Raw genomic sequence first — 27,408 nt, 5'->3', positions numbered from 1 at the left:
AAATGTGTAGATTAAGATTAAAATATAAGATTCCACTTCTATCTGTTAATACTGTATATATCAGATACCTTATAAATTTTCTTTTATTCTTATTTTACATTTTTTATTCATTTTTATTATATTAATTATCTTTTTATTGGTAGCAGGACAAGGAAGAATTTCACTGCACATTGTACTGTGTATGATTGTGTATGTGACAAATAAAACTATCTTGAATCTTGGAATGCATTCACAACCAAAAATTTTAAATATGCAGTTAGAAACGTGCAAAAAAAACGTTCCTTAACAGTATTTTACTGTTATAAATTATGTATTTTGTTAATATTCTTGTGTGTCTTCTATGTGAGAGCCCAACATGAAGCCAATAAATTAACTTTGATTTGATATAACTGCTGCATTAATATGTATGTTGCATTTTACTGCTGTAGACTGAGCTCATTTTAACCACTTTGACGTACTGTTGGTTAGTCAATCTAATTGAGTATCCAATAAGTTAATCATATTAAAGCAAAGGATAGGTTTGTTTATTCAAATAAAGAATAGGATGGCTTTCTCTATTTTAACATAGTAGAGAAAAATGTCCGCTGAAAACCAACAAATGATTACATCTATGAAACAAATCAAGTGGAATAAAAGGTACGCTGTTTTCCTGTGATATATTGGTGAATGATATAATGTTGCAGAAAATAAATAAGTGTGGTACAATTACCTCAGACTTGAAGGGAAGTACAGTGCTTTAGTGGATGTACTTCTCCACTAACATAAAAGTCTGTTTCCTGGCATTTGTTTTGGAAATTGCAGCTTAAAAACTTTAATAATTGAAAATAATCAGAACCTGATGCTGATTTCTGAGGGTAAACTGCTTTGTCTCAATTTCAGTGATCTAAATCAATGAAAAATAGTTGTAACTCTTAGCTACACATTGAGTAAACAAATATTAAGACCCCTTTGAGATTTTTTTTAATGAAAATTTCAGCAATAAGAATGTAGAAATAGTAAAAGGAGCAGTCGCATCCATTAATCCTTCACTTCTGCGTTCTTATCCTCTAAGAGGGAATATTTTTAACACATATATTGGAGTGTTTTGGTCTTTAGCAGCAAAGAAAACAGCCCAGGTCATAATCAAAGTATTAAGGAGCTCTGATACACGAGGTAAGCTCCCCTGAGTGATATAGCTTCCCACAAACCCAAAGACAGCCAAATATTCTTGGTTTATCAGATCAAAGAATATTTGTTAGCTTTGCGTTGGTACAGTCATTCTGAAAGAAACAGTCCAAACCTCTCCTGAAGTTTTGATTTGACCATTTAATCAACTTTGAAAGGCAGTCCTGGCTCCTTATTTGTCTTTTCTGTGCACTCTCAGCTGTTTAGAGACGGGTATACGTCACATATAAGCTGATTAAAACAGGGACTATTCACAGGGATGTTTTCACTGGTAAACTAGCAAAAGCACGGATAAGAGCATCAGGCTTTCCTGTTTCCATCTTTACCTGTTTGTATGTTACGTTACTCGTGTGAGGAGCTTTCTGGAGTGGGATCCTCTTTGGAAACAGCCTGTAGCATTTTCCAGTTTCCTAAAATACTATTTTCCCTGCATCCCATGCAAACTGGAGTTCACTGCAGGGAGAAAGTTTCTTAACATGCAAATTAATAAACATTACTTTATAAAACTTACATTTACATGAAAACAGAGCTTTAATTTTCTGTACTTTTTATCCAATCATCGTTACAGTGAGCACTGGATGGGGAGCGTGGAGCTGATGTCCAAACACTAACTGTGACCTTCCAGCGATGGCCGACCCCAGAGCGTTGATGGACAGAGAGCATAGCGCCTTGCAATGCAGCATCAGCCACCAGGGGGGTGGGGGGGGGCGGTAGTACGAGCATAGCACCGCAGCAGGTACGCCTCTCAAGAGAAAACAGACTTGTGGGGGCCAAAGGAGGAGCATGACTGATAAAAGAGTCGGCCGTGGGAGTCGGAGTAAACAGGTGGCAGATGTAGCAGAAACCAAGAAGGGAAGGGAGGGGGGGGTTGTCGGACGAAAGAGAAGAACAGCATAATTCGATATGAGCCCGCAGAGGGGGGAGGAGGGAGGCAGCCAACAACGAAGGAGGAATAGTGCAGATGCTACATGAGGCTTCATGTCCCCTTTCTCACTACAGTCAGCTTCTGAATACAAGGAGGCCCGTCCAAATATTTACCCTGTCACAGGACCTGGGAGGCAGGAAAGATCACACAGCAACATACCGAACCAATACAAGGCTCGAAGCCATAAATAACCCCACACGCTTTATTCTATTTTCCAAAAAAGGGTCCCTTTAGGCAGCAGGAGAGCGTTAACAAGTGACAATGAATACTTTAAGGGACACAATGACGCAGTAAAAACGCATCGTTTAAATACATAACTCACAGTCACATAAAATGTTGGCACTGAAGATGCTGAATGTCCCTACGAGTCCCTTCACCAACACAATAAACAGCACGGAAACGCAGCTTTCTGATTAAATGAGTAACGGTGTGTTCCTCTTCAGCATGCTGGAGCAGACGGGCACGTCCGATCTCCTCATTTATCAGTAACAGCGTGAGCTAATGGCGTAATAACAAGCAGGAGCCACGGCGCTGAATAAATTGCAGGAACTAATTAACACTTCATTAGCCAAGCTTGGAGACATCACCGTTGTTCCCCCTCGCACGCCGTTATCGCAACACAATTACTGCTGCGTGCAGCTCATCTCCTGCCGAGCTCCTCAGCTGATCCCAGCACGGCCGTGCGGATCATCTTCCCTCATGGCTTAAGGAGGCTGGCTTGGCCTTACAGGTCTGTAGGATATAGTTACATACTGTATGGTATCTGATAACATCATAAAGGGTATTTACAATTCGTGAATGCTAAGGGTGGGTTTGGCTTTTTGAGTGTCACGCCGATGCAGGTTTTCCATTCTCTGGCGATGGTCGTGTTTGGTGTTCGGTGCGGTTATGGCAAAGCAAAGTGGCGGGAGCCCCCCCGACCCCGGGGGCTGTCGTTCTCGAGCTGTCTTCAGATGGCGGTGGCAAACAGGAAGATCTGGATGAGTGGCATAACCTTAAGAGTTGAGAGGTCGGCGAGGACGGCCTGCGGTGCGTTTGTCAGAGAAAACACAGATCAGAGCAGAGCTGAGCCCAGAGGCTCGATTTAAAAAAAGAACCCACACAGAGAGACATGCGGGATGGGGATGGTGATGATGCGGGATTCTTGGGAAGTGACAATCCATGCTTTAGAGCACCCGTGCTTCCCACCCTGTCCTTATGGGATCACTGGGAGATTAAAATTAGGGACCCTATCGGGTTTAGAGCCAGGGTCTAAAATTTCAGCGCTGGGCCTGAGGTTCTAAATATAAGATGAGGAGCGAGTGTGTTATGATATCTTCTGTCAACCGGGGCAGGTGGAAAATGAGCAAGCAAATAGTGCCGGCTTGCATCTTTGCCCTCTGCGCCATGTCGTAGTTTAACCCCACCCATCATATGCTCAGCGGGGGGTGGAAGGCAAAGGGTGAGGAGTCGCATAAACTCAATCAGACACATTTTATCTCTAAAATTTGACAAAAACACAGCAGCTCATTATCACGGTGTGTCCCGCATCAGATGGCGTCAGATCAAAGCTGTTCCTTTCAAGGTGGTGTTGGGACATGGAGGCGGAGGCCATGTCGAGTGTTGGTGGGAAGGTACGAATGCTGGGGTAAGAGGGTGTGGGCTCTCAAGACATGTGCATTCAGAAGACTGGGTTACTGGTACTTGCTGGTTATTAGTGTCTATTTGCAGCTCTACATAAGCATGCTGGGGGACATCTGCACACACACTTAAGTCTACTGTGGGACAGACATACCTCGGCCGAGGCCAGTGACGTCACCTCCATCAGGTTCTCGGCGCGGAAGGCAAAGACGGCAGCTGCGAGAACTTGAGGAGACGGGGGGACAAGAAAGGAGGAAATGATGAGACAACCAAAAGAAGGAGCGATAGAAAAGGAAAAGAGAAGCGCGTTTACGAGGGTGAAACATTAGAAACCTATAGCTTTTGCCTACCTGCAACTACCTCTAATGAATCATAACCGAGGATTCGATCCCAAAGAAGAAGCAGCTGATCGGTGGAGAGGTAACCGGAGAAGCCGCGCACCATCCACTTAAAGGCCATACGCAACCTGTGGGCAGAAACATCACATCTGCCTGGAAAACACATCAGCAATCAGCACAATTAATCCTCATCATCTGTGAACCAACAGCGGCTGATCAGGTCAAACTCGCTCCCCATTCGCTCCACGACTGAGATGAAGTTGTGATTCAAGCAAGCCGACACTAGATGGCAGTGTCTGATAGGCATGAGACTGCAACTGTGCAGGAGGGAAATGAGTATGAGCAAAATACATGACACATGGGCTGTGTTCGAAACCGCATACTACATACTACATACTTGCAAACTGCATACTTTCGCATATGACTGCATACTGCACTTCGCTCCTGCCCGAACCGAAATCAGCCGGCCTGAAGCTGATTTCGCTTAAGCTCTAAACTCTGTCAACTTTAGCAACATTTGAAACATTTTCAGGCGAGAAAGTAGTCTTTTAGATCCACAATGGCTGTGTTTGAAACCGCATACTTCTCCTTCTACTCATACTGACTTTTTTTCCCCGGATGCATACTAGATTCTCCGAAATGTTGGGTATGCATCATGAGGTTACTACTCCTACTCAAACTACCCAAGATGCAACGTAACGTCACGTCGCCGATCGTCATTTCCTGTCAAAACGGCAGTTTCAAGCTAGCTACAACGAGGGTAGGTTCACTTCCTGTTTTCAAAACAAAAGCACCGATTGTATCGTAATGGCTTTCCCTATGATAAAAGGCAACGGGTGTTTTCTTTTGTAAAAATAACCGAAAGTGCGTTGCTCACTGCGGCTAGCTTTAAGGCTGAGTTATACTTCTTTTAACTGCCCTTGCGCTTTCTTCTTGCGCGTATGTTAATGGCTCGAGACGTTTATACTTCATTTAGCTTTGTCGGCGCTTGCGTGTGCTGCGTGGCGATTCACTGCCAGGAGAGTAGGTGGAGTAGCGGGTTTTTTAAATGACAAGCCTACTATGATGAAAGCAAATTCACCGCCAGGACCTCTTCGAGTGATTCATGCTTCTTCTTCTTGTAAACAGCCGGTATTTTGTCAGATTTTCAACACCTTGGGGGTCTAAACGACTACTTTCTCGCCTGAAAATGTTTCAAATGTTGCTAAAGTTATATATTTACAGAGTTTATAGCTTAAGGGAAATCAGCTTTTCAGGCTGGCTGATTTCGGCTCGGGCAGGAGTGAAGTGCACTGTGTGTAAACGCTCTGCATACTGTCAGATCGATGAGTATGTCGTTTTCAAGTAGTAGGCTTGCGTCTTTTCTTGCGTGAAGTTTAGAAAATTGAGGTGACACACGCAAGCTCGCAATGGGGGGCTTGCAACCGCGCAAGGGCTTGCGTTTCTTCTTGCGTCTTGCGTTACCGACTATAAACCAGGCTTTAGTAGCGCCGAATTCGTCGGAACAAAATTGTAAATAGCTGGTATTTTGTCAGGTTTTCAACACGTTGGGGATCTAAACGACTACTTTCTCACCTGAAAATGTTTCAAATGTTGCTAAAGTTTACAGAGTTTAGAGCTTAAGCGAAATCAGCTTCAGGCCGGCTGATTTCGGCTCGGGCAGGAGCGAAATGCATTGTGGGTAAACGCTCTGCATACTGTCTGATCGATGAGTATGCCGTATGTAGTATGCGGTTTCGAACAAAGCCAACGTGTTGAAAACCTGCCAAAATACCGGCTATTTACAATTTTGTTCCGACGAATTCAGCGCTACTAAAGCTAGCCGCAGTGAGCAACGCACTTCCGGTTATTTTCACAAAATAAAATTTTTATCATAGGGAACGCCATTACGATACAATTGGTGCTTTTGTTTTGAAAACAGGAAGTGAACCCGCCCTCGCTGTAGCTAGCTTGAAGCTGCCGTTTTGACAGGAAATGACGATCAGCGACGTCACGTTACGTTGCATCTTGGATAGTTTGAGTATGAGTAGTAACCTCATGATGCATACCCAACATTTCGGTGAATCTAGTACGCATCCGGGAACTTCTCGCTTACTCAAACTCGCATACTAACTCAAAAAGTTAGTATGAATAGTAGGAGAAGTATGCGGTTTCGAACACAGCCATGCTGTTGGCTTCTACGCTCTAAATGCATTTCTTAGAGACTCATTTGCGGTAACTCACGGCTGCGCCCCGATCTGTCGGAGGTGGTAGAAGAGCTGAGGGAGGTGGGTCTGGACCAGCCGCTCGAACTGCAGGCACAAAGACACGATGCCCTGCGGGAACACACGTGCAAACCATAAGAAGCGCATACACGGAGGCTGGGAGAGGCAAGCGTTCAGCGTGCGGCGACTCTTACCGAGGGAGATGAGGAGATGGAGTGCAATCTGAAGAAGTAGCGGATGTACATTTCCCTGAAGACGCTGTACAGTTTGGATGGCTCGTTGTACAAGAAACATAAAGGCGCCACTGAGGGGAAAAACACATTTACACACACACTACCAGGTGTATCCCCCCCACTGTGAGCTCCCTCTGGTGGAAAAGACACTCACCGTACATCGAGAAGCCATGAAAGGGGATTACACCTGTTCAAACGAGATGCTCAAGTGAGCGCTTTACCTCAACATGAAGATGGTCAGTATGATGTGAACATCTCACTGCAAACTCACCGTTGGGAGGATAAACAACGGCACACTCCTCATCTCCTACTCTCCCTGCAAGACACACACACACACACAGGCAACGATAACCAAGATTAACAGCTGGCACATGCAGGGGTGTACGTATATATATATATAGTTATAGTTATACGGGTGCGTAATGAGGGACGCATCGCCTCACCGTGGACGTAGGACTTGGGAGGAGTGGCGCTGTTGTATTTGAAGTGCTCCAGGACGGCTGTGTCCCGGGAGAAGCACAGCAACACCTGGGGACACACAAGTTTGGTCTTGAACGCACATAAAACATCCTCTGAGACGAGTGAAAGCATGTGTCGCCTTCCTCTCTCATTTCCTCTTTCTGGCTCTCACTAAAACGCACCCGTCTCTGCCCCTCAACAGGGAATAATGTGACTAATGCTCTTTTTATTCGCTGCTGATGGTCGGCGTTGCTTCCTCTCGAGTTCTAATAAAGCAGCGCACCTTGATTCAGGGATTTAAGCACACAGAACGGAGCCTCAGGTGGCAGCTCATTTTACTAAATAACCACGTAAGTGGGAGCTCTGCGCAGAAAAGTCCAATTTCAAGCGTGGATTTAATTTCCACCAGGGGAAAAAGTCCTGAAAAAGTCAAACCAGCCATTCAGACTACAGTGAAGCGAGCGTTTAAGATGTCTTTAAAGATTCTTTGCTGCGTACAAACCTGGGTGGCCTATCCCTGGAATTTAAGTTTGTGTTTACATAAACTATGAAAATGATAAGAAAGTAGCAGCAACTTTGACTTGATACCTCCGCTCAGGCAGCATGTTTTAAAAGTCATGTGATATGACTCACTGGAAGACTTTTTCTTCACTTTTTTGTTTATAGTTGCCATTGAAATTTAGTCTTTTGATTTATTGTAAATTTATTTCTTGATTCGTTGCTTGATTATTGATTTTTGTGATGTTTTTTTTTCTCTCTCATTAATCCATTTGTTGTTTTATCCTGATAAGATACATTTAATTTTGTTTATTTATCTTAATGGTGAGGTTCTCGATAAGCCCTCCCGGGGTTTCTAACCTCTCCAGCACTGATTCATTGCAGCTTATCATTAATTATCTATTGTATATATATATTTATTTATTCATTTTATTCTATTTCTTTCTTTTATGTGATATACTCTTGTTTGTAATGTTATATTAAAGTGATAACAAACAATAAACTTCTGCGGCGCGTTTCTCTGCAGAAACACTCTCCTATGCTGGTTTTCTTTTTTTTTTTCATATTTTGGTGCATTCAGGGTGTTTATGGGCTGCACCTTTGGATTTAAGGAATATAACAACATGCGTTACACACAGATTCGGGCTCAGTGGGCAGAGCAGGGACTCATGTCCCGCCCACAGTGTTTTAAACCTTAACTGCTCAAAAACAAGGTAAATTACATTTTCTATCTCCCATTTACTGCTTTAACCTGCAGCTGGCTGCAGAGTCTTTCAACACCTGGACGCACAGCGATGGGCGGGGTTTGAATTCTACGTTTGCAAACAGTAACCACGAGAGGATAAAGATCCCTCCTGAGACATTTCTGAAGAAAAACACTTCACGTTTTCTAGGGAACTTTAAATAGTTCCTTGTATGAGCTCTTGAGCAACACCTTTGACTGCCTGGTGAGTTCACCATCAGTCAATATTGACAGGACAATTGGCGCTTTGTTCGCGATACATCTGTGTAAACATTGGTTTGACACCAAGGAGCGGGGCAGACAAATAGCTGCCACATAAAGCTGTTGCCAAGTATTAGAACCAGTTTATCACCTGAGCGTTAAAGGCAAATGGAGCAGTGATCATTACCAGTTCATGTGATCATCTGGGGCTGAGTGTATAACAACAGATAAAGATGAAAACACGTAGGCAGTGAAAACAGGGAGATGATTGAACTGTTATGTAGTCAAAGGAACAGAAATAACACCGTTTAATTATGACCAACTGTCAGAAACATCTAGGGGTGTGCAAAATAATCGTCATGACGATGCATCGCGATTCTAATTTTCGCGATCTACTGCATCGATTCTGGACGCTAAGTATCGATCATTTAAAAAAATAATAATAAAAAAAATTATTATTATTTTTTTTATGCTTTTAATGATAGCATTTCGCTTCAAGGGATGTTTGCAATATATGTATATATTTTTTATGGTTTTATAAAGCCTATGCACTTTTTTTTGTCTGTACTGATCATCCCTATTTTGTTATTTTAAGTTTTATAAATCTTATGCACTTTTTGTGATGAGTGTGTCCAGTAATAGTAATATTTGTGTCCAGTAATATTTGTTTTAATGGCAATACCTCCAAAAGTTGTTTCAATAAATACAGTCATGAATTGATTTGCTTTGAGTTATGTATCAATTGAAGACACTATCCAGATCATACACAGCCAGTCAGCCACTGGTAACGGCTGTATTTTTTTTTAAGTATGTTCTGTGAAAATATCGCAATGCATCGCGATGCATCGCAATAATTCACGTATCGTGATGCATCGTGATAGAATCGCATCGTGACTTCTTTGCCAATACCCACCCCTAGAAACATCATGCAGGTTATTGAAACAATTAAAGATCTAAATGAGACACTGACATCAACCGAGTCGTTTATTTAAAGCGGAAATACTGGAAACGATGGGAGAAGCTCACCTGGTACAGAAAGTCTTCAAACACAAAGTAGTAGTCGTCATTGCTGGCGGTGAGCTTCACATCCTGTTGGGGGGAAAAAACCAACTTAGAATCTACAGAAAATTGAGCAAATATAGCTTAAACTGAAGCTTTGTTAATGTATACTTATATGTGAGAGTATCTTAGTGTCTAAAGTAAGTGGTGAGAGTCCAAAATCTGCCCTGAAAAACCTCTCGTGTCGAGCAAACAAGCTCACCTTAACGATAAGGTTATCCACCAGCAGGTCATGCTGTACGACTCCGGCCTTCAGCTGCTCGTAATACATCACATCCTGCAGGGACAGAGACAAAACATGCGTCTAAGTGGGCAATAACTTGTGTAAAGATCACATCTGAAAGTCAGCATGTGGGGTACTAAGCAGCTCGCAAAATATTTGTTCACAAAGTGTTGTTTCTATTCAGAAATGTTCTTCTTTTTAACAGCTATCCGTGAGGACAAATGTCTTCGGAGCTCTCTGCAGAGATGCTGCTAAATTAACTTTATGTCCCCTCACGGACTGTGATGACAGCAAGGTTAAACCAGGCCTAACGGAGGAGGATCAGGTTTCCGGCCACATGGTTGTACTCAAAAGCGCCTCCGGTTTGAGACAGGTTATCAAGAATGAGCCAAACAGAGCAATAAAAATGTCCTCTGTGACAGTCGCGAGGCATCTTGACAATGATCAGAGCTGCGGATGTCAGAGCAGAAACAGAGATGGTCATTCTGACAGCCGAGAGGACGCTGGAACCACCGCGGTGAGGCGATCGCACCGCCTCAACGGGGTTAAAATAAGACCTGCGAAAACTCTTGAAGGTGATCGTATATCTTGCAGCTATCAAGTCAAAACGTGAGTCACGACAGTTAATGTTCCAGGATATATTTCCAGAGAATAACACAGATCTGAAAGTTTGATGAAATAAGAGTCATCTGGTCCTTATCAGATCCTAAAACGATGTAAATGCAGCCTCAGAAGAACAACAACACGGCATATCATGTCGTTACTTATCAAAGAAAAACGCAGCCGAAATGCAGAAGAATTCAACAGCGTTAAACAACTCAAGCTGCAATAACTTGGAGTAAATATTTTCTGTCACATCGTTGTAAATTAACTATGGCCCAATCTGCTTTAGGACGCTGCTTCAGCTCATTGAGGTCTGCAGCTCTGGTTTCTGCACAGCTCTCTGAAGGTGCCACCACAGCATCTCAGTCAGGCTGAGGTCTGGACTCTGACTGGACCAAACAACACTTTGATTCTTCTCTTCTTCACACATTCTGCTGTAGATCTGCTGCTGTGTTTGGGATCTTTGTCCTGTTGATGAGCCAGTTTCAGCTTTAGCTGTCGGACAGATGGCCTCACATCTGACTCTGGAATACTTTGGTATTCATGGTGGACTCAATGACTGCGAGGTCCTGTGGCTGCAGAACAAGCCCAGAGCATCAGCCCTCCACCACCGTGCTTGGCAGCTGGTGTGAGGTGTTTGTGCTGATGTGCTGTGTTTGGTTTCCTCCAAACGTGCTGCTGTGCATTATGAGCAAACATCTCCACTTTGGTCTGCTCTGTCCAAAGGACATTGTTCCAGAAGTCTTGTGGTTTGTTCAGATGCAGCTTTGCAAACCTAAGCTGTGCTGCCATGTTCTTTTTAGAGAGAAGAGGCTTTCTCCTGCAGCCTTCCAAACAAGCCATACCTGTTCAGCCTGTTTCTAACTGTGCTGTCATGAACTTTAACCTTTAACATGCTAACTGAGGCCCAGAGAGTCTGAGATGTAGCTCTTTGGACGTCCACCCCTGGGCAGATTAACAGCCATCCTGAATGTTTTCCACGTGTGAATCATCTTTCTCTCTGCAGAACGATGGACTCCACAGCGTTTGGAAACGGCCTTCTAACCTTATATGGAAGCAGTAAGAGTGCAGTTAGCTTTTCACAGCCTCCTCCTGTATGTTGGCTTAGTTTTTGGTTGAATAAGTGATGACACAATGTTATATGTCATGTGTTCTTGTTCATCTGAAGCGGTATTTTCCTCCCTTTAAGATCTGGTAAGAACCAGATGTTTTTTCTTTATATCATTGCACATAAAACCTCAGAATTAAAGGAGTGTGATGAAACTATAGCCACCGCTGCTCATGCTTGACACAGTGTACAAGATGTAGTCAATTTTGCATTACTTATAACCCACACTGTGTGACGCTGGCCAACTCAGTTTAATGTGTTTGCCCTAGAGATGTCCAGAGCCTCCCTAACAGTGTCCAGACCTCACCATGTCTCCTTCACAGATCGATCCTCCAAACAGGAGCAGTGTTTTCCTGACTTGGCCCCGACAGAAGACTGCAGACTGCAGCGTTTACACAGGCCTTTGCCACACAGGCAGGCGGCCGCGATGTTTGGGCTAACCGAGTTAAAGCATTCGATTATCTTAACATTCGTACACACAGGACAAGCCAAGGCCAGATAAGATAAACAGCACCGCTGCAAATACACAGATTATGTAGAAATTATAGGTCAGTCAGTGTTACAAGTACCATTTCAGCCAGATATAGGGACTTGTTTGAAGACAATACATCTTGAATATCTTGTTAAGTGAAAAAGTCTTGAAAACAAATCGTTTTGAGTCGGATTTCACATGAAACAAGCTTTTTTTTTCATTTGAAGAGGTTTTTAAGTTAATTTCAAGATCACTTCTATCTCAAAAGTCCCAAATATCACATTTTATTTCAAGAAATCTTGACAAGCCGATTTTCACTAGTTCCATTGGCGGATTTTTTTTGCTTATTTCAAGCAAAAATGTCTTTATTTGTTGTTTTTTTTAAACTTATTTTTGGAGGGGCATTTTTTCCAGTGCAGCTGAAGAATTCATGTGGTGGGTAATAGTTTGGGAATCAATGCAGCTGACAACAGCTTCCAGAGGGCTGTGCATCTGCTGCCGTACCTGCGGCTGGTTGGTGGAGTTCAGGATGAGGGCCCACAGGTCCGCCCGCAGCCCGGTGGGGCAGCCCTGCCTGCTGTACTGCTGCGCCGCGGCGCTGTCCTGCTCCACGACCACTGGACAGGACGGAGACAAAGCAGTGTGAGACATCCACCTCACCTTCAAAGCAAAAATCAGAAAATCTTCCTCTTCACTGGTTCTGGTTTACAAATCCCAGAACGGTTTAGGCCCAGAATACATCTGTGATCTGTTCAGAGAATATAAACCCAGCAGAGCTCTTAGATCCAAGGACTCAGGTCAGCTGGTCCAGTCCAGAGTCCAGACTAAACATGGAGAAGCAGCATTTAGCTGTTATGCTGTAAACAAGTGGAACAAACTGCCAGTGGAGATTAAACTTTCACCAAATGGAGACATTTTTAAATCCAGGTTAAGACATTTCTTTTCTCATGTGTCTATGCATGAAATATCTTTTAACTTATCTAGACTGTTGCCTGTTTTTAAATTCATTTAAATGATTTTATTTGGTTCTCTTTATATTATTTTATGTATTTTTAATGCTTCTTCCACTCCCCGCTGCAATGCTTTTATTTTATGTGAAGCACTTTGAATTGTTTTGTACATGAAATGTGCTGTACAAATAAATTTGATTTGATTTGATTCACTTGTGACTGCGGTCAATTAAACACCACACTCTCAGTTTTAAGTCAACAAAAGGAGGCCTGATGAGAAGAAGGCCCCTTCTTCGTGTCACAGTGTGCACAAATACAGTCGTCCAGAAGGGCATGAAGGGAAAACGGACACTCGCACCACAACAAGCAAGCGGTTAATCTCTGAAGCTGCTGAGAGCTTTGCAAACAGAAAAAAAATAACTCCACAGTAGAATTTCATGGTTTTCTTTCTGAAAAAGTATAAACATAACAAATTATAGCACAGACCTTCTTATGATTGTGATCATTAAGTTTCCCAAACCAACTCTCCAGCTTACCCGTTCTACCCTAAATCTCGAATGTGACAGTAGCCAAAAACACACAGACCCTCGGCTTAAGGGGCTGGCCAGTTATAACATAAACTATCGCATTCCTCGCCCCCTAAATTTCCTGTTCGACTGCACTTAACACTTGGCCTGGAACATAAATTGCAGCCCAGCAGCCAAAACACAGCCAAACGCGGGTGAAATAGGGGCATGTGGCTGTGTATACAAAACACAGCTTGTGTTTCTAAGACTATTGATGCCCGATTGGTGTCCATAATAGGGTTGTTTAATGATTAAAGTGTCTGATGACAGCACCAGAGAGAGTGAAGAAGATCATTTATCAGTGATGGGAGATGTGTGAATCACAAGAAGGAACCTTTACAGTATTTTCTTGTAATTCCTGCTATACCAGTTTTTACAGATGGGTCGCAGTGGACATAATGTGATGTTTTTATTAGTGATTATTAAGGGAAAAGCCTCATTAAAGATAAGTAGAACCAAAGAGTCTAAAGGTCTGAAATAAGCTAACATATGAGACCAAAATCAGATTCAACTGGAGTCACAATCAGGGCTGAATAATTCCAACGATATAGTTATTATATTCCGAGTTGCCTCTGATTCTGGACCCAACCTGCAGGTTTAGTTGTTGCTCCTCATCAGGACCAATTTGTAGATTAAACATGAGCATCACATCATCGTTTTCCAATAAAATCTATTGATAAACATCAGCGTAGTCGAAAATCTACAATAAAAGCTGAAGGTTTATCTCTCAAGTAGTTTCTTTATTTCATGTTTCTGTTTTGGTTTTTTTTCACAGAATGAGAAATAAAACGTTGAGTTTTTAAAACAAAACTTTGGGCCTGAATGTTTTTTTTTTTTTCTGAAAGAAATTAGAAACATCTGCATAAAAAAAAAATAATTAAATTTAAAAAAGGATGATTTGTAAATCATTTAAAGCCTACATTTAACTGTCTGGTTTTCAGTCTGGTCCTGTGTACACAGAAGACACTTCTCTGGATTTATTTGTCTTTTAATGGTATTATAAAGCGTCTATTATGACAATTCAAACCTTTATATTAACATCGTAAATTTCTTAAATAGCTAAACTATTTGCTGACAGTGTGGTGACCCTCTCACCATCCTCACTCCAAATAAACTCGACCTCACCACGATGCTCTTGTTTTATAACCAATTTGCTTGTAAAAATGATTAGATTAAGAAAACAAACATCAAAAGCTGAAACATTTTAATATTTCAGCTCATCTTGAATCTGTTGGCAGCCGCACGATCAAAACAAAGCTGGAAAAAAGACAACAAAAGGCTTAAAAATGTAAGTGGTGCCAAAAAGAAACAGCTGGAAACAGGCAGCATCTAAACAGGCTGATTGGCAACGAGTCGGTAACACGATTGGGTAAAAAAAAAAAAAAAAAAAGGGCACCAGAAGTAAGATGGTCTGTGAAGCAGTTTTATGTAAATCTGAGGAGTATTTTACCAACCAAAGGATCAAAGGATGAATCTGGAGACGTCTCTATGAACAGGGGACGCGACTGTGTGGGTCAAAGCTGTTTTAAACAGATTCAGGCAGACGAGAGGGGCCGTCCAGCTGTTTATCATCTCTGATGGTGTGTGTGTGTGGGGGGGGGGAAGAATAGAGCCTGTGGAACTGGCAACTCGCACATCTGGAAAGCCTCCGTCAATGCTGAGAGGTATATGCAGGTTTTAGAGCAACATCTGCTCCCGCCCAGATGTGGTCTCATGCTTCAGCAAAACCATGTTAAAATACCACATACTGCATCTATTCCAACTGCGTGAATTCACAGAAGAGTCCAGGTGCTGGATGACCTCCTGAAAACATGTAAAACACAACGAAGAAGAGCCAGGACAGCTGAGCAGCGAGTATCCAGATGTTTACAGACTGGGGATGCTACAGAGTGGGAAACATGGACGTGTCCCAACTTTATCGATACGTGCTGCTGCCATCAAATTAAATCTTTTAATGTTAAGAGTTAATATCATTGATAAATGGTAAAATTTCTCACTTTCAACACTAGATATTTCTTCTATGTTCTTTTGTGAATTAAATAGGGCTGGGCAATGATTAAAACGTTTAATCTAATTAATCACACGATTTCCCTGATTAATCACGATTAATCGCATTTGTACGCAAAATCCAAAAATGAATTCAAAAGTGGTGTATAGCTTTTAGCATTTAGTTTTATTTTAAATGTGCTGCCATATGAATGAAAGTGCCATAACATTTGTTGTGCAAACACACTTTTAACATCAGCATCTTTCTGTAGTTTTTATGTAGAAGCCTCGCTCCACTGTCTGTTTCCTTGAATGACTTGCTGCTATCAGTTGTGTGTTTTGCCTTTAAGTGATATTTTAGACTGGAACTACTACGCTGAGAAGACAATTCAACTTGGCAGAGTTTACAGATGACTTTGGTTCTGTCGACTCCGCCGTCTGGAAGAACTTTAAAATGAAAATGGCCGAGTAAAAGTTCCGTACCCTTCTCCATGTTTGGTGGATCCGCCGATTACTTTCTTTTCTGGTTCCACAGCAGACGGCAACAGACTTTTACAAAATAAAAGCCTGTGAGCAACAGACTTTTACAATAATAAAATAAATAATAAAACAGGGGGGGTCCGTGTACAAGAGGCTATAGTCCTCACTGCAGCTGGCCCCGGTTCGAGTCCTGCATCGGACGGCCCTGTGCTGCATTTAGTTCCCTCTCTTTCGGACCCCTGCTTCCTGTCTCTTTGAACTTTCCTATCTATTTTTAATAAAAAAAAAAAAAAGATGATTTGTAAAACATAAAACCTGCGTTAATGCGCGACAAAATATTTAACGGCGTTAAATAATTAATGCGTTAACGCGATAATAACGAATTAACTTGCCGAGCCCTAGAATAAAATATTGGTTTATGAGACTAATAAAATCACTGGATTTTTTTTTTTTATTCACATTTTACACAGCGTCTGTGACTGGAACTGACTCGTTGAAAGTTAACCCAATAACCCAAAAATAATATGCCTACATTCTATTTTTCATCTCTATTCTAAACATCTTTCCAACCTTTTGGGAAACAGCGCTGCAGAGCCGAAAACACTGACCTTTTTTCCCGATTTGAACGTACTCGTTTTCAAACAAATCTGCAGAGAGACCAGAAAGAAAGAAACAGCAAAAGTTATCGGAGTGATTTTCAAACACAGAGACGATTCTATTTAAAGCACAAACACCAAACTAACAATGTCGATATCTTGACTTCAAAGAGATTACTGTTTGAGAAATACCAGACGAGGCACCAAAGAGGAACACGAGCTGATATGCAGACAGTTGAACCATTTTTGTCAATAAACAAACATTCATTCTGAAGGTTTTCTGATTAATCGAGACTTGAATATGTTTGTGTCTGGTTTTACAAAAAGAGGAATGTTCTGGCTTCACTTCTGACTTCAGTGTTTGTGAGGACGAATGTTTCTGTGGGTACCTGGATGGATGTGTGCGTAGTCGTCAATCCCCAACTGGCCGGTGTTCAGGTTCAGCTCTGCGTAGGCCTGCCTCTGCAAAGGAGCAACACACAGCCACAGGTTTCCACTTCAGGGTGCTATTTTATGAGCCAGAATGACAGAATATTCAGTATTTCTGTGTGGGATCGGCTCATGAGGTGGCTAATGGGCGAAACACCAGCAGACAGCTCTGGAAAAATTCTGCAATTAGCATCTCTACATATATGACAGCCGTTCCAATGTCTGTTGATTTCCACCTCAGTGTACTTAATGAGGTACTGATTAGCTGATGCCCTGAACCAAATCTTATTCAGCCAAGAAAAGCATAAAAACAGCTACTGTGGTCATCGCTATCCTCTTCCAAAAGGACCAGCTGGTGCTAGTAGTAGGGCTGTAGCGATACACTAATCTCACGATACGATACACGATATTCAGCCAACGATACGTTTCGATTTGATACACTTACATAATTTTCTGGGGGGGATAAAGGGACAGTGTGATTTGACATGAATCGTCGCTGATTGGACTGGTGGTCCGTCCTTTGAAGCGGAAGAACAACACCGCCAGACAAACAGAAACAAACGAACATGTCACAAACGTGAGAGCTGTTTTGTATAATGTGACCCCCTGGCATTGTATTGTATTAACTTAATGTTCTGTGTTTTCACTAATTGTAACGTCTTATTTTTCAATAAAGTTTGCTTTAAAAAAAATAATAATAATTAAATTAAATTTTTATAACATTTAAAAAAAAATTTTTTTTTAAACTATGATATATATATATATTTTTTAAAGAAATAAATAGCTAAAAGAAAATATAAAAAATAAATAAATCGATACTCGTGGAAGCTGAAAAATCTATACTTCATCGGGAAATTAAATATCGATATATATCGCAGTATCGATGAAATTGCTCAGCCCTAACTAGTAGTAACCACTGACTATGTCAAAAGAGTTAAAAAGAAAGGTTTTGAGGCAACAGACATTGGGGATGTCAAAGCTAGAGGGCGAAAACGACTTTCCACTGACCGGGATGACCGTCAACTCATTCAAATGTTACTCAGCAACTGTAGGATGACATCAAATGGCCGCTGGGGTTAGAGGCTCCTAGAGCAGGTCGTGTGAAGCTAGGAAAAAAATCTCTTCCTCAACGAGGAGCAAAGAAGAACCAGGGTGAAGTTTGCAGGATTGGACCATAGAGGACTGGAGTAAGTAGGCTCCGCCCAACATCTGGTCATATAATGGTTAGACGGAGACCTGGAGAGGCCTGCGAGCCCCTTTCTGGAATGTGATCGAGAGGAAGATTGATGGTAACCAGCCGTCAAACATGGCTGAGCTGCTTGAATTTTTGCACCAACAGTGGCCTGAAGTCACCCAACAGCAGTGTGAAAGACGCCAGGAGAGCTGCATAAGAGCTGCGATTGAAAATCAGGGTCATTGTGCTGTTTCAACTAGTTTACTTTGAGTTATTTGAGGCCTGAAAACACTACATCTCTAAAGTAATTTTGAATATTTGTTATTTTCTGCCAATAGTCGCTCCAAATGACAATATTTCCATTTGAAATTTGGGAGAAATGTTGTGAGCAGTTTGTAGAATAAAACATAAATGTTCATTTTACTAAAACACACAGTAAGAGCAGACAAACTGGTCATTTTGCAGTGGTCTCATCATTGTCTCCCAGAGCTGTATGAGTGAGTAATTGCACACAGATGCCTACCAGCTGTGGGATGTCCCCGACGTTGAGGGGAACCTGGATGAGACCCCAGTGGCTCTTGGCGCTGATGTCCTCGCTGCTGTCATGGTTGGGGTTCCTCAAACTGATTAAAACCTGTTTAGACAGCAACAAAGCAACGTCACGGAGTTTAAATCCAGCAGAAAGCTACGCAGAAGAAGGCTGAGCGGCGTGGACCGACGCTTACCTCCAGAAAGTCTTTCGGGGCGTAAACAGGCCGGAAGCGACTTAAATCTGCAGCAAGACATTAACAACCTTTGTAATGCATCACTAAACAGCACCACCTAAAAATAACCCCATCTGGCACTTCTAATCAATACAATCAAGTGGTCCCTGTGGGGTAATTCTTTCTTGGGCCAGTGACAGTCAGCGAGCAACAGAGCACCAGCAATTAGACACTGCCTGGCTAAAAAAGGAACACCTTTACTTCTGATTGTGGCCTAAAAAGCAACTCCCCGCAACATAACAACATTTATTTCCATCCAGAGAAACGCCGACACATCAGAAAGATTCTCAGTGGGGTTCTGGTCTGGACTCTGGATAAAAAAAAAGGTGTGATGCTGACCTAATTTTTTGGGCACATGACATTGTTTAACCTTGAGCTGGGCAGATAGTCCTCACCCTAACCCAGCTAGTCTGTAGGGCTGTAGCGATACACTAATCTCACGATACGATACGATCCGATTCGATACACTTACATTATTTTCTGGGTGGAAAAAAAGGGACAGTGTGGCTGTGTTCGAAACAGCATACTTCTCCTACTACTTATACTAACTTTTTGAGTTAGTATGCGAGTTTGAGTAAGCAAGAAGTTCCAGGATGCATTCTCCGAAATGTTGGGTATGCATCATGAGGTTACTACTCACACTCAAACTACCCAAGATGCAACGTAACGTGACGTCGACGATCGTCATTTCCTGTCAAAACGCCAGTTTCAAGCTAGCTACGAAGTTAGGTTCACTTCCTGTTTTCAAAACAAAAGCACCAATTGTATGGTAATGGCTTTCCCTATGAAAAAAGGCAACGGGTGTTTTATTTTTGTGAAAATAACCGGAAGTGCGTTGCTCACTGCGGCTAGCTTTAGTAGCTCCTAATTCGTGGGAACAAAATTGTAAATAGCCGGTATTTTGTCAGGTTTTCAACACGTTGGGGATCTAAACGACTACTTTCTCGCCTGAAAATGTTTCAAATGTTGCTAAAGTTTACAGAGTTTAGAGCTTAAGAGAAATCAGCTTCAGGCCGGCTGATTTCGGCTCGGGCAGGAGCGAAATGCATTGTGGGTAAACACTCTGCATACTGTCTGATCGATGAGTATGCAGTATGGAAGTATGTAGTATGTAGTATGTAGTATGCAGTTTCGAACACAGCCTGTGATTTGACATGAATCGTCACTGATTGGACTGGTGGTCCGACCTTTGAACCGGAAGGACAACACAGCCAGACAAACAGAAACAAACAAACATGTCACAAACGTGAGAGCTGTGCACTTTATACAACATTTTTATGAACTAATTTATCACTGTTTTGTATAATGTGACCCTCTGGCATTGTATCGTATTACCTTAATGTTCTGTGTTTTCACTAATTATAACGTCTGACTTTTCAATAAAGTTTGCTTTTAAAAAAAAGATAAAATAAAATAAAAAAATAAAAAAAAACGATAATCGCGACTTAAAAATCGATACTTTGTCGGGAAACGAAATATCGATATATATCGCAGTATCGATAAAATTGCCCCACCCTACGAGTCTGAGCACAGAACCTTCATAAATAGTCAGACGGGAGAGATAATCTTTTATTTCCATCTCTTTCAGAGGCCTTTGTTGATTTTAACAGTAGGAGCACCGACAGATGATCCCTCCATCTCAAACTACAGCCCAGCTGTGAGCCCAAACAGTCAAAAGTGCCCACCTGATGACGAGCGCAGTGTTTGAAATACGCATTTACGGTCATTTAAATCGAAACCACGCACACGTATCGAGTCATAAAGGTCATTTTGTAAACTTCCAACAGCTGGCTGCGTTCACACAAGCTAAAGGAGGAGCTGAGGCCGGCTCTGAGAGGGACTTCCACCCAACCGTCTTCATGGCATGGCTGTAAATTCAGGCGCCGCGTCATCCCCAACAACGGGGCGAAAGGAGGGGTTGCTGGTCGTTATCGCAGCTCCGTGCAACAGGGTCTGGACAGCTTCTATATTCACAGTCCAAAGTGTTTACAGCCAGAGGACGGCACATCCTAAATGTTATGATACGCCCCTGAGCCGTGATAGCACTGTTAGGACGCCAGATTAGCGTGTTGTCTGGCTTCACTTGAAAACAAGGCAGGTATGAGCGTATAAATCCCCAATTTAACAACTTCTGGTGTTTCCTATTGAACGCATGTGAGCTGATAAATCGTACACTTCTTTCCTCATGACCGACGCCTTTAAAGACAACCTAAATGCAATAAAATGAGATCAGAAACTGTGGCCTGAGAAATAAGGCTTGCAGAGCAAACATAAAAGCCGTAGATCTGGTTTACAGACACAGTTTGTTGAATGCACCAGCGCACGTACACGAGTCAACACTAATCTATTACAGGGGGCAGATTTGCTCGGGGGGCCCGGCCCCTGGGTAATGTCTGCAGACCTGGTTCGTCTGTGCCCATCTCGTTCCATTTGTTGGTGAGCTCCTTCTGCTCTGCCGCCGGCCTCTGCGGAGCAAGAGAAGAAGCCGAGTAAACAGAAGCGGCGCTGCCAGGAGAAAGCGGATCCACAAAATGTCACATCAGAACGGCGGTTTTGTTTAGCTGTGGATACAAAAGCATACACAGTTCCCAAACAACGCAGTCTGGTTGTCATCATCCGAAACTCCAGGCGAAAATACAACAACATTACCAGGTTGTTTGGACAAATCCAATATAACTAAGGCTTTTTCCAATTAAACAGAATCCGAGATTGAAATGGAGCCAAATTCGATGTGACTGACTGTGTTTTACCTACCATGCGAGCCAGAGGCACTCCGAGCTCTGTACTCATGCTGTTCAGGCTTTTGAGAACACGCTTCTCCCAGCTGGCCTGCAAGGAGACAGCGCACACATCCATTTGCCTTCAGATACCATGCAAGTTATACGAAATGAAGGCTACGTCTCCGAATTTAGCAGGCGAAAACGATACGAGACAGAGGAAGCGCGAGTGGGGAGTGATGGAGATAAGAGGAGACAGACTGACCTGAGCCTTGCGCATGTAGGCCAGCGGCTCTTTGAGATGCTCTGGAGGGGCCGTGGGATGGCTCAGAGGCAGCCGACTGGGATCAGCAAATACAAGAGTTGGGGGGCAAAGGATGTTACTGTGAAGATGTTTGAGGGTTGATCAAGACAATACGTTAAAGCGGCGCGTTGTTTTCGCCCAAAAGGCACCAATAAAAGCATCTAAGAAAGAAAAGTGCTCAAAAGGAGGAATTTGTCAACCAAAAAAAGAACATTTATTAGCATTTTCCTTCAAAAACAGACAGTCTGTCATCATTAGTTCCCTTTGCATAGAGCTCAGATGAGTCAGAACAAATCTCCACCAGATGCTCCAAGTGTCTCGCTCAGGCTGCTCGCGGCATGTTGTATGACTCAGGGTCTGAGTGCATTAAACAGCCTTCGACCGAACATAAACACGTATAAGAGCGTATAGGGCTGACTGCGGGCCAGAGAAAGAAGGAATCGGTCATTAAGCATCCAATGTTGCTATATGAGCCACCAGAGAGCAAAGAGGGCAAGTCGCCCTTAAAGACGAGTGAGAGCAGCACATTTTTCAAGGCCTTTTATTGGCAAACACAGAGATCCAACGGCGGTGAGCTGGAAAACTCTTGAAAAGAATACGGGTTCCCAGAACCTTTAAAAACAATGAAGTTCACTTTTTGATGTTGGTTCTTCGGAGCCAATGTTCTCATGAAGATTTATTTTAGTCTTTTGAATAAAAAAAGGGTCCAAATGTCTTCATTTATCCACCTCATTAATCCATGAAATATAAACATGAACACCCGTCATCACATCAATAACAACAGATGAACAGATGATAATTCTGTCTGGTGCTCATCAGAGATGTCGACCCCATTAGCTAATACGAGTAGGAACCTGTGCACCTAATAAGGTTGGACGATAGGAGAAAAACTTGGAAGTAGAAGAAAACTATTTCAATACATCTGCATTTAACAGCTGTGAAAAGTGAGATGTGTGGCAGACAGGACCAAATAACTTTTACGTTTGAGTTATCTGGTTGTAAAAGTTAGAAAATGAGTGATTAACATCGACTGGATCTCTGTGTAACACCCTGAAACGGCTCCCGATATCAATTAAAAACTGTCCTTCGTGGTTTATTAAATTTAAACCCGATCCACTGAAAAATGAGCACTAAGTGAGGTTAAAAAAAGAAGCAAACAAACCTCTAAAAGATTAATTCGTGTTTTGGAGAGTTTTAGGGTTTTGCAAGTATCCTGTGACATTAAAGAGCCCCTAATTGAGCTCAACTGCAGGGTCATAAGTTTTACTTTTGGGGTCTCTTATGCCCCTTTTCCACCGCCAAGCTAGCCCTACTCTACTCGATTCGATATAGCCCGACACTACACCACACGACACGGCACCAGTAACATTTCCTTTTCCACCCAAACTGTGGCCTGGAAGTGGGCGGAGTCAGCCCGTTCACCACTAACGTGACGTCGGTTTCAGGTGACTACAAAGTGTCACGCCGCGGTTAGTCAAAAATAAACACAATATGGAGTGTAATGTGTAATGCAGTTGACAGTTCATATTGTTTAGTTAAACCAAGCTCTTTATTAAAAAAGACAGTAGAAAAGTAAACAGCAGGAGTTGTCTCAGATACAGGCGTCTGTGTTGGTGCCGGTGGAATGCAGATAGCAGCTGTTGCCTCAGCTGCAGATTGCGATGCCAGTGTCGGTTCTGAAGCCTGCGGGATTGGAGGATCTTCGCTGACCTCAGCAACCGAACACTCAGCGGTTGAACAAACCGAGTCTTGAGGGGAAAAAAATAAAAAGTGTGAACATACGAAACGCATACACGTAACCGCATAGGTGAGACACTGTGCTAGCCTTCCAAAACAGCGTTGTTTGCTAGCTCACTCAGAACAACTTATGAGACGTCTGTGTAACTTTTTACACAAGTTAAAGACTGAACATGTATTTGTTACGATATAAAACATGCATTTGTTAAGATATAAGCGTTTCACCAAGGGGATAAGAACAACACTTACTATTTACTATCGCCTCCAACAAAGACGTCGCCGTATCCACGCCGTTCGGTGACCGTAAATGCCGTCTATTTGGTCGAACCACTTCCATGTCTTTCGGTTTGACCCACTCCAGCTGTTGTGGTCCTTTACCTGCCGGTAATCACTCTTCAGCTTGTCTCGGCACTGCTGAGAATTCCAGTGATAGCCATGCCTAGCCATCAGCTTGGCTATATCCTGGAACACCTTCTCATTTCGTGTTGCTCCGTCCAGTTCCTTCTGTATGCGGTCCTCGGCCACCACACAGAAAGGTCTGCACCTCGCTCACTGTCCATGGGTTGGCTTTCCTTCTCTGGTCTTCCATCTTCGCAATTCTGTTTATTCTCTGTTGCTCTCGCAGGTGTGTTTTCATACATGGCGGGTGATTATTTAAAGCTCCCTGAGCTTCGTTGCATGTATGACGTAATTTCACCTGACCAATCAGTGGACAGCACTGATCACGTGACGTTTTAGCACCGACTAGTACCTACTAGACCCACCTCTGAAGCAGGTACTTGCCGGGGATAAAAATTGTAACGGGTCCCACCCAGTGGTGTAGTCTACGTTGAACGCAGGTATACGGCGTATACCCACCTCTTTTTTTGGGGGATTTCCGTATACCCACCTAAAATGCTCCGTATACCCACTTAAAATTCATTTTTCAATATTTAGAATAGCACAGCCACGTTTCATCAACTACCACTTCTCATGAAAGCCTTGTTATAATTTAACAATACAACGACAACACTTCAGAATAGCATTCATTCGGAAATTGCGGCAGTCAATCAATCTCCCAGGGATTCACTATCAGTGTTTTGACAATAACGTCCCATAGAAACTCTTCTTCTTTGTATTAGTTGAAAGCGGTGATTCTCTAACGCACAACAGCGCCCCCTATAGGAGTGGAAGGTGGAAAACTAAAATGGATGTGTGTGTATATATATATATATATTTTTTTAATGTATATTACATATATAAACGAATGTAATACACACATATATATATTACAATTAATTAATTCTGACAGCCCTTGTGTATATATTAATATATAAAACAACCTGTCTCAAGATGTGATGGTGTTCTGCTGCTTTAAAACAATCACTCTGTTAGGCCTCGCTCTATGAGGGATGAGTACAAAGATTAAGTGCCACAGGGAGTCCCATTGCCACTGAGATACACAGCATACAGTCCACACAATCAAAGTGAGTTTATGATGTCCCTCATCCTGTCCCTTATGCATGCAAGGGGCAGGTAAGTGCAAAGCTGCGACCCCACAAACATGTTTGTCCCTTAACACGTTAAGACAGCATTACAAATGTGCTGTTACCAGAATGGTAATGACCAAGTCGTAGTGCATTATTAAAAGCCCTGTGTTATGTTATAGTATTGTAGTACTATGGTACTTAACTTTTCAATGACTATTACAGCGCGCCACTGGAGGTACGGCGTGCATTAAGGGGCTACTATTGGTCCCGAGAGGTCCCGAGTCCCGAGCCCTAGTTTGGTACCACGGGCCTATGACTGGCCAACTATACAGTATACCCACCTCAAAAAGGTAGACTACACCACTGGTCCCACCTTCAACCCGCGGTGGAAAAGCTCCCAATCAGGGTAGAATGGGACCGTGTAGAGCTGTGTTGGTACAAAAATGTTCGGTGGAAAAGGGGCATAAGAGGACAATTACGATGATCTAATGTTCAGAAAGAACATTTTTCTTGCGTTGAACACGGCTCCATCACCGACTCCGTCCCCTTCTTTCTCAGTTTGTCTCTTTAAGGCCGTCCTCTCGACAGTTTGCCAGGTGAAACCGCTGGATTCTCTCTCTCTCTCTCTCTCTGCTGATCACGCTGTCGCCTACAGGCTGTGTTGGACCGCTTTTGGAGACGATAAGGCTCGTTTATTATTTCTGATCATCCCCAAACAGCAGGACTGAAAATGAGCCCATATAAACCCCCCCCCCCCTCCCCCAACTCATCTCCTCTTGTCCGGAAGCTGTTGCTCTTAGTTTTGAACGACACGTAACACGGTTTCTGTACAGAAATAAATCAGCCGTGCCTCCTTTTGTAGATCCGAGCCCTGCAACTCCAACAGAAAATGAGTGTGCGCATCCCTCCGGGTGTTGCCGATCAGAGCCGGAGCAGATAAATACTCTATACGAGAGCAGAATGCCCATCAAACGCTTCCCTCCTGCACCAAAAAGCCAGATGATACATATCTGTTTGTATTTTTCCAAAAGCCAGATGATGCATATCTGTTTGTATTTTTCCAAAAGCCAGATGATGCATATCTGTTTGTATTTTTCCAAAAGCCAGATGATACATATCTGTTTGTATTTTTCCAAAAGCCAGATGATACATATCTGTTTGTATTTTTCCAAAGCAGCATGGAGCCGTGGCTCTGCTCCGACTGTTCGCTCGTTGGTCAACTACAGCGGCACGACCAAAAGATGCTCATTCTTTGGCTGAGGCGTGCCATCATAACCCCTCGGCAGGTAATAATAAATAATAAATATAATAAATATATAAAAGCTACAGGTCTAAAAGTCAGGTGTTGTGGGTAAAGAATTTGAATTTCCCCAATTGGGGGATAAATAAAGTATTTTTCTATTCTATTCTATTCTAAAGAGAGGGGAATACCTAAAGACATCTCTGGAAGGCAACTTCTGACCCTGACGAGTGTTTGATTGTGTGTTTAAAGGATAAAAACAATTCATCACACAACATTTCACAGGAACACTTACATATGCAGTTCTCTGTACACTGCATTCTGTAGCTTCTTCTCCCAGCCTGAAAAACAGTGAGAAATAATGTAAAAAAATACAAATTTAAAAAAGCACTGCAGAGAAAAATGAATAAATAAAAAGTGGGTAATTTATTGATGTGGCACCTGATGTTTTGAGGAAACTGCGCACGTCCTCTTTTAAAGACTCCAGTTTTATCTCAGGTCGATGTAAACAGTCCTAAAGAGAAGGTATGCAGCTTGTGTTACACTTCGAGAAGACGTTTGAACGGTGAGTGCACCTGATAGCCGCTCCGCAGCGTTAGCAACATGCTAACCGACTCACTTTGGCTTGCCTCTCTATCTGAGAGTGTAAATGGCTTCCGCTGAGCCGCTGGACCACCTGAGCGATGCTCACAGACAGCTCGGTGTCTTCCTCCATCCTCCCGGTTCGGTTGAAACGTCTGACGAGGCGGCGGCTTCACTCCTTCTTTGCGACACTTTCAGCATCCATCAACGCACCTGCTGCCCCGCAGAGGTTACTTAGCAACTGAGGTCGGTTCGGCGAACGAGCAGCGGAAACAACGGCCAGATGCTTTGGTTCCGACCTCAGAAAGATCGCTGTTTCAGATCAAAATCAGAGCTGATAAATATACACATCTCGTTTAGATCCCCCATATCATTTTAATTTGATTTTCTCATAGGTTTAAAAACATAATAACCTTAAACCCTCACCTGAATAATTAGATGGATCCTCATAGCAAAGATCGATGAATGAAATAAATGAGAGGTGACTTAGCCTATCTGAGGAGGGCAGAGCTCAGGTTACTCTCCAAGATTTATTTATGGATGCTTTGCTCCAACAATTAAAGAA

At 42.7% G+C, this 27,408-nt stretch overlaps 1 protein-coding gene across 2 annotated transcripts; it reads right to left on the bottom strand.

Moving 5' to 3' along the window:
* Positions 1 to 1,015: 1,015 nt before the first annotated feature.
* On the bottom strand, positions 1,016 to 27,067 carry tbc1d19 (TBC1 domain family, member 19). 2 transcript variants are annotated; one of them, XM_075451131.1, is made up of 21 exons: positions 26,881 to 27,067; positions 26,703 to 26,775; positions 26,557 to 26,602; positions 21,777 to 21,852; positions 21,549 to 21,623; positions 21,196 to 21,259; positions 18,756 to 18,802; positions 18,554 to 18,664; positions 16,818 to 16,889; positions 16,440 to 16,491; positions 12,354 to 12,466; positions 9,646 to 9,720; positions 9,411 to 9,473; positions 6,928 to 7,012; positions 6,756 to 6,800; positions 6,639 to 6,671; positions 6,446 to 6,555; positions 6,271 to 6,362; positions 4,060 to 4,175; positions 3,864 to 3,934; positions 1,016 to 3,113 (listed from the first exon to the last, which is right to left on the bottom strand). In XM_075451131.1, exons 1-21 carry the CDS (start codon positions 26,974 to 26,976, stop codon positions 3,039 to 3,041), a joined length of 1,590 nt encoding a protein of 529 aa, XP_075307246.1. In that variant the 5' UTR covers positions 26,977 to 27,067; the 3' UTR covers positions 1,016 to 3,038. The 2 variants fall into 2 exon arrangements, with proteins under 2 accessions (XP_075307246.1, XP_075307247.1); XM_075451132.1 differs by having other exon boundaries at positions 1,017 to 3,113; positions 16,440 to 16,478; positions 16,817 to 16,889.
* Between the last annotated feature and the right edge of the window lie 341 nt (positions 27,068 to 27,408).

The sequence above is a fragment of the Odontesthes bonariensis genome, chromosome 19 (assembly GCF_027942865.1).
Source record: "Odontesthes bonariensis isolate fOdoBon6 chromosome 19, fOdoBon6.hap1, whole genome shotgun sequence".
NCBI classification, from domain to species: Eukaryota; Metazoa; Chordata; class Actinopteri; order Atheriniformes; family Atherinopsidae; genus Odontesthes; species Odontesthes bonariensis.
This window is presented reverse-complemented; position numbering and strand designations above follow the sequence as displayed.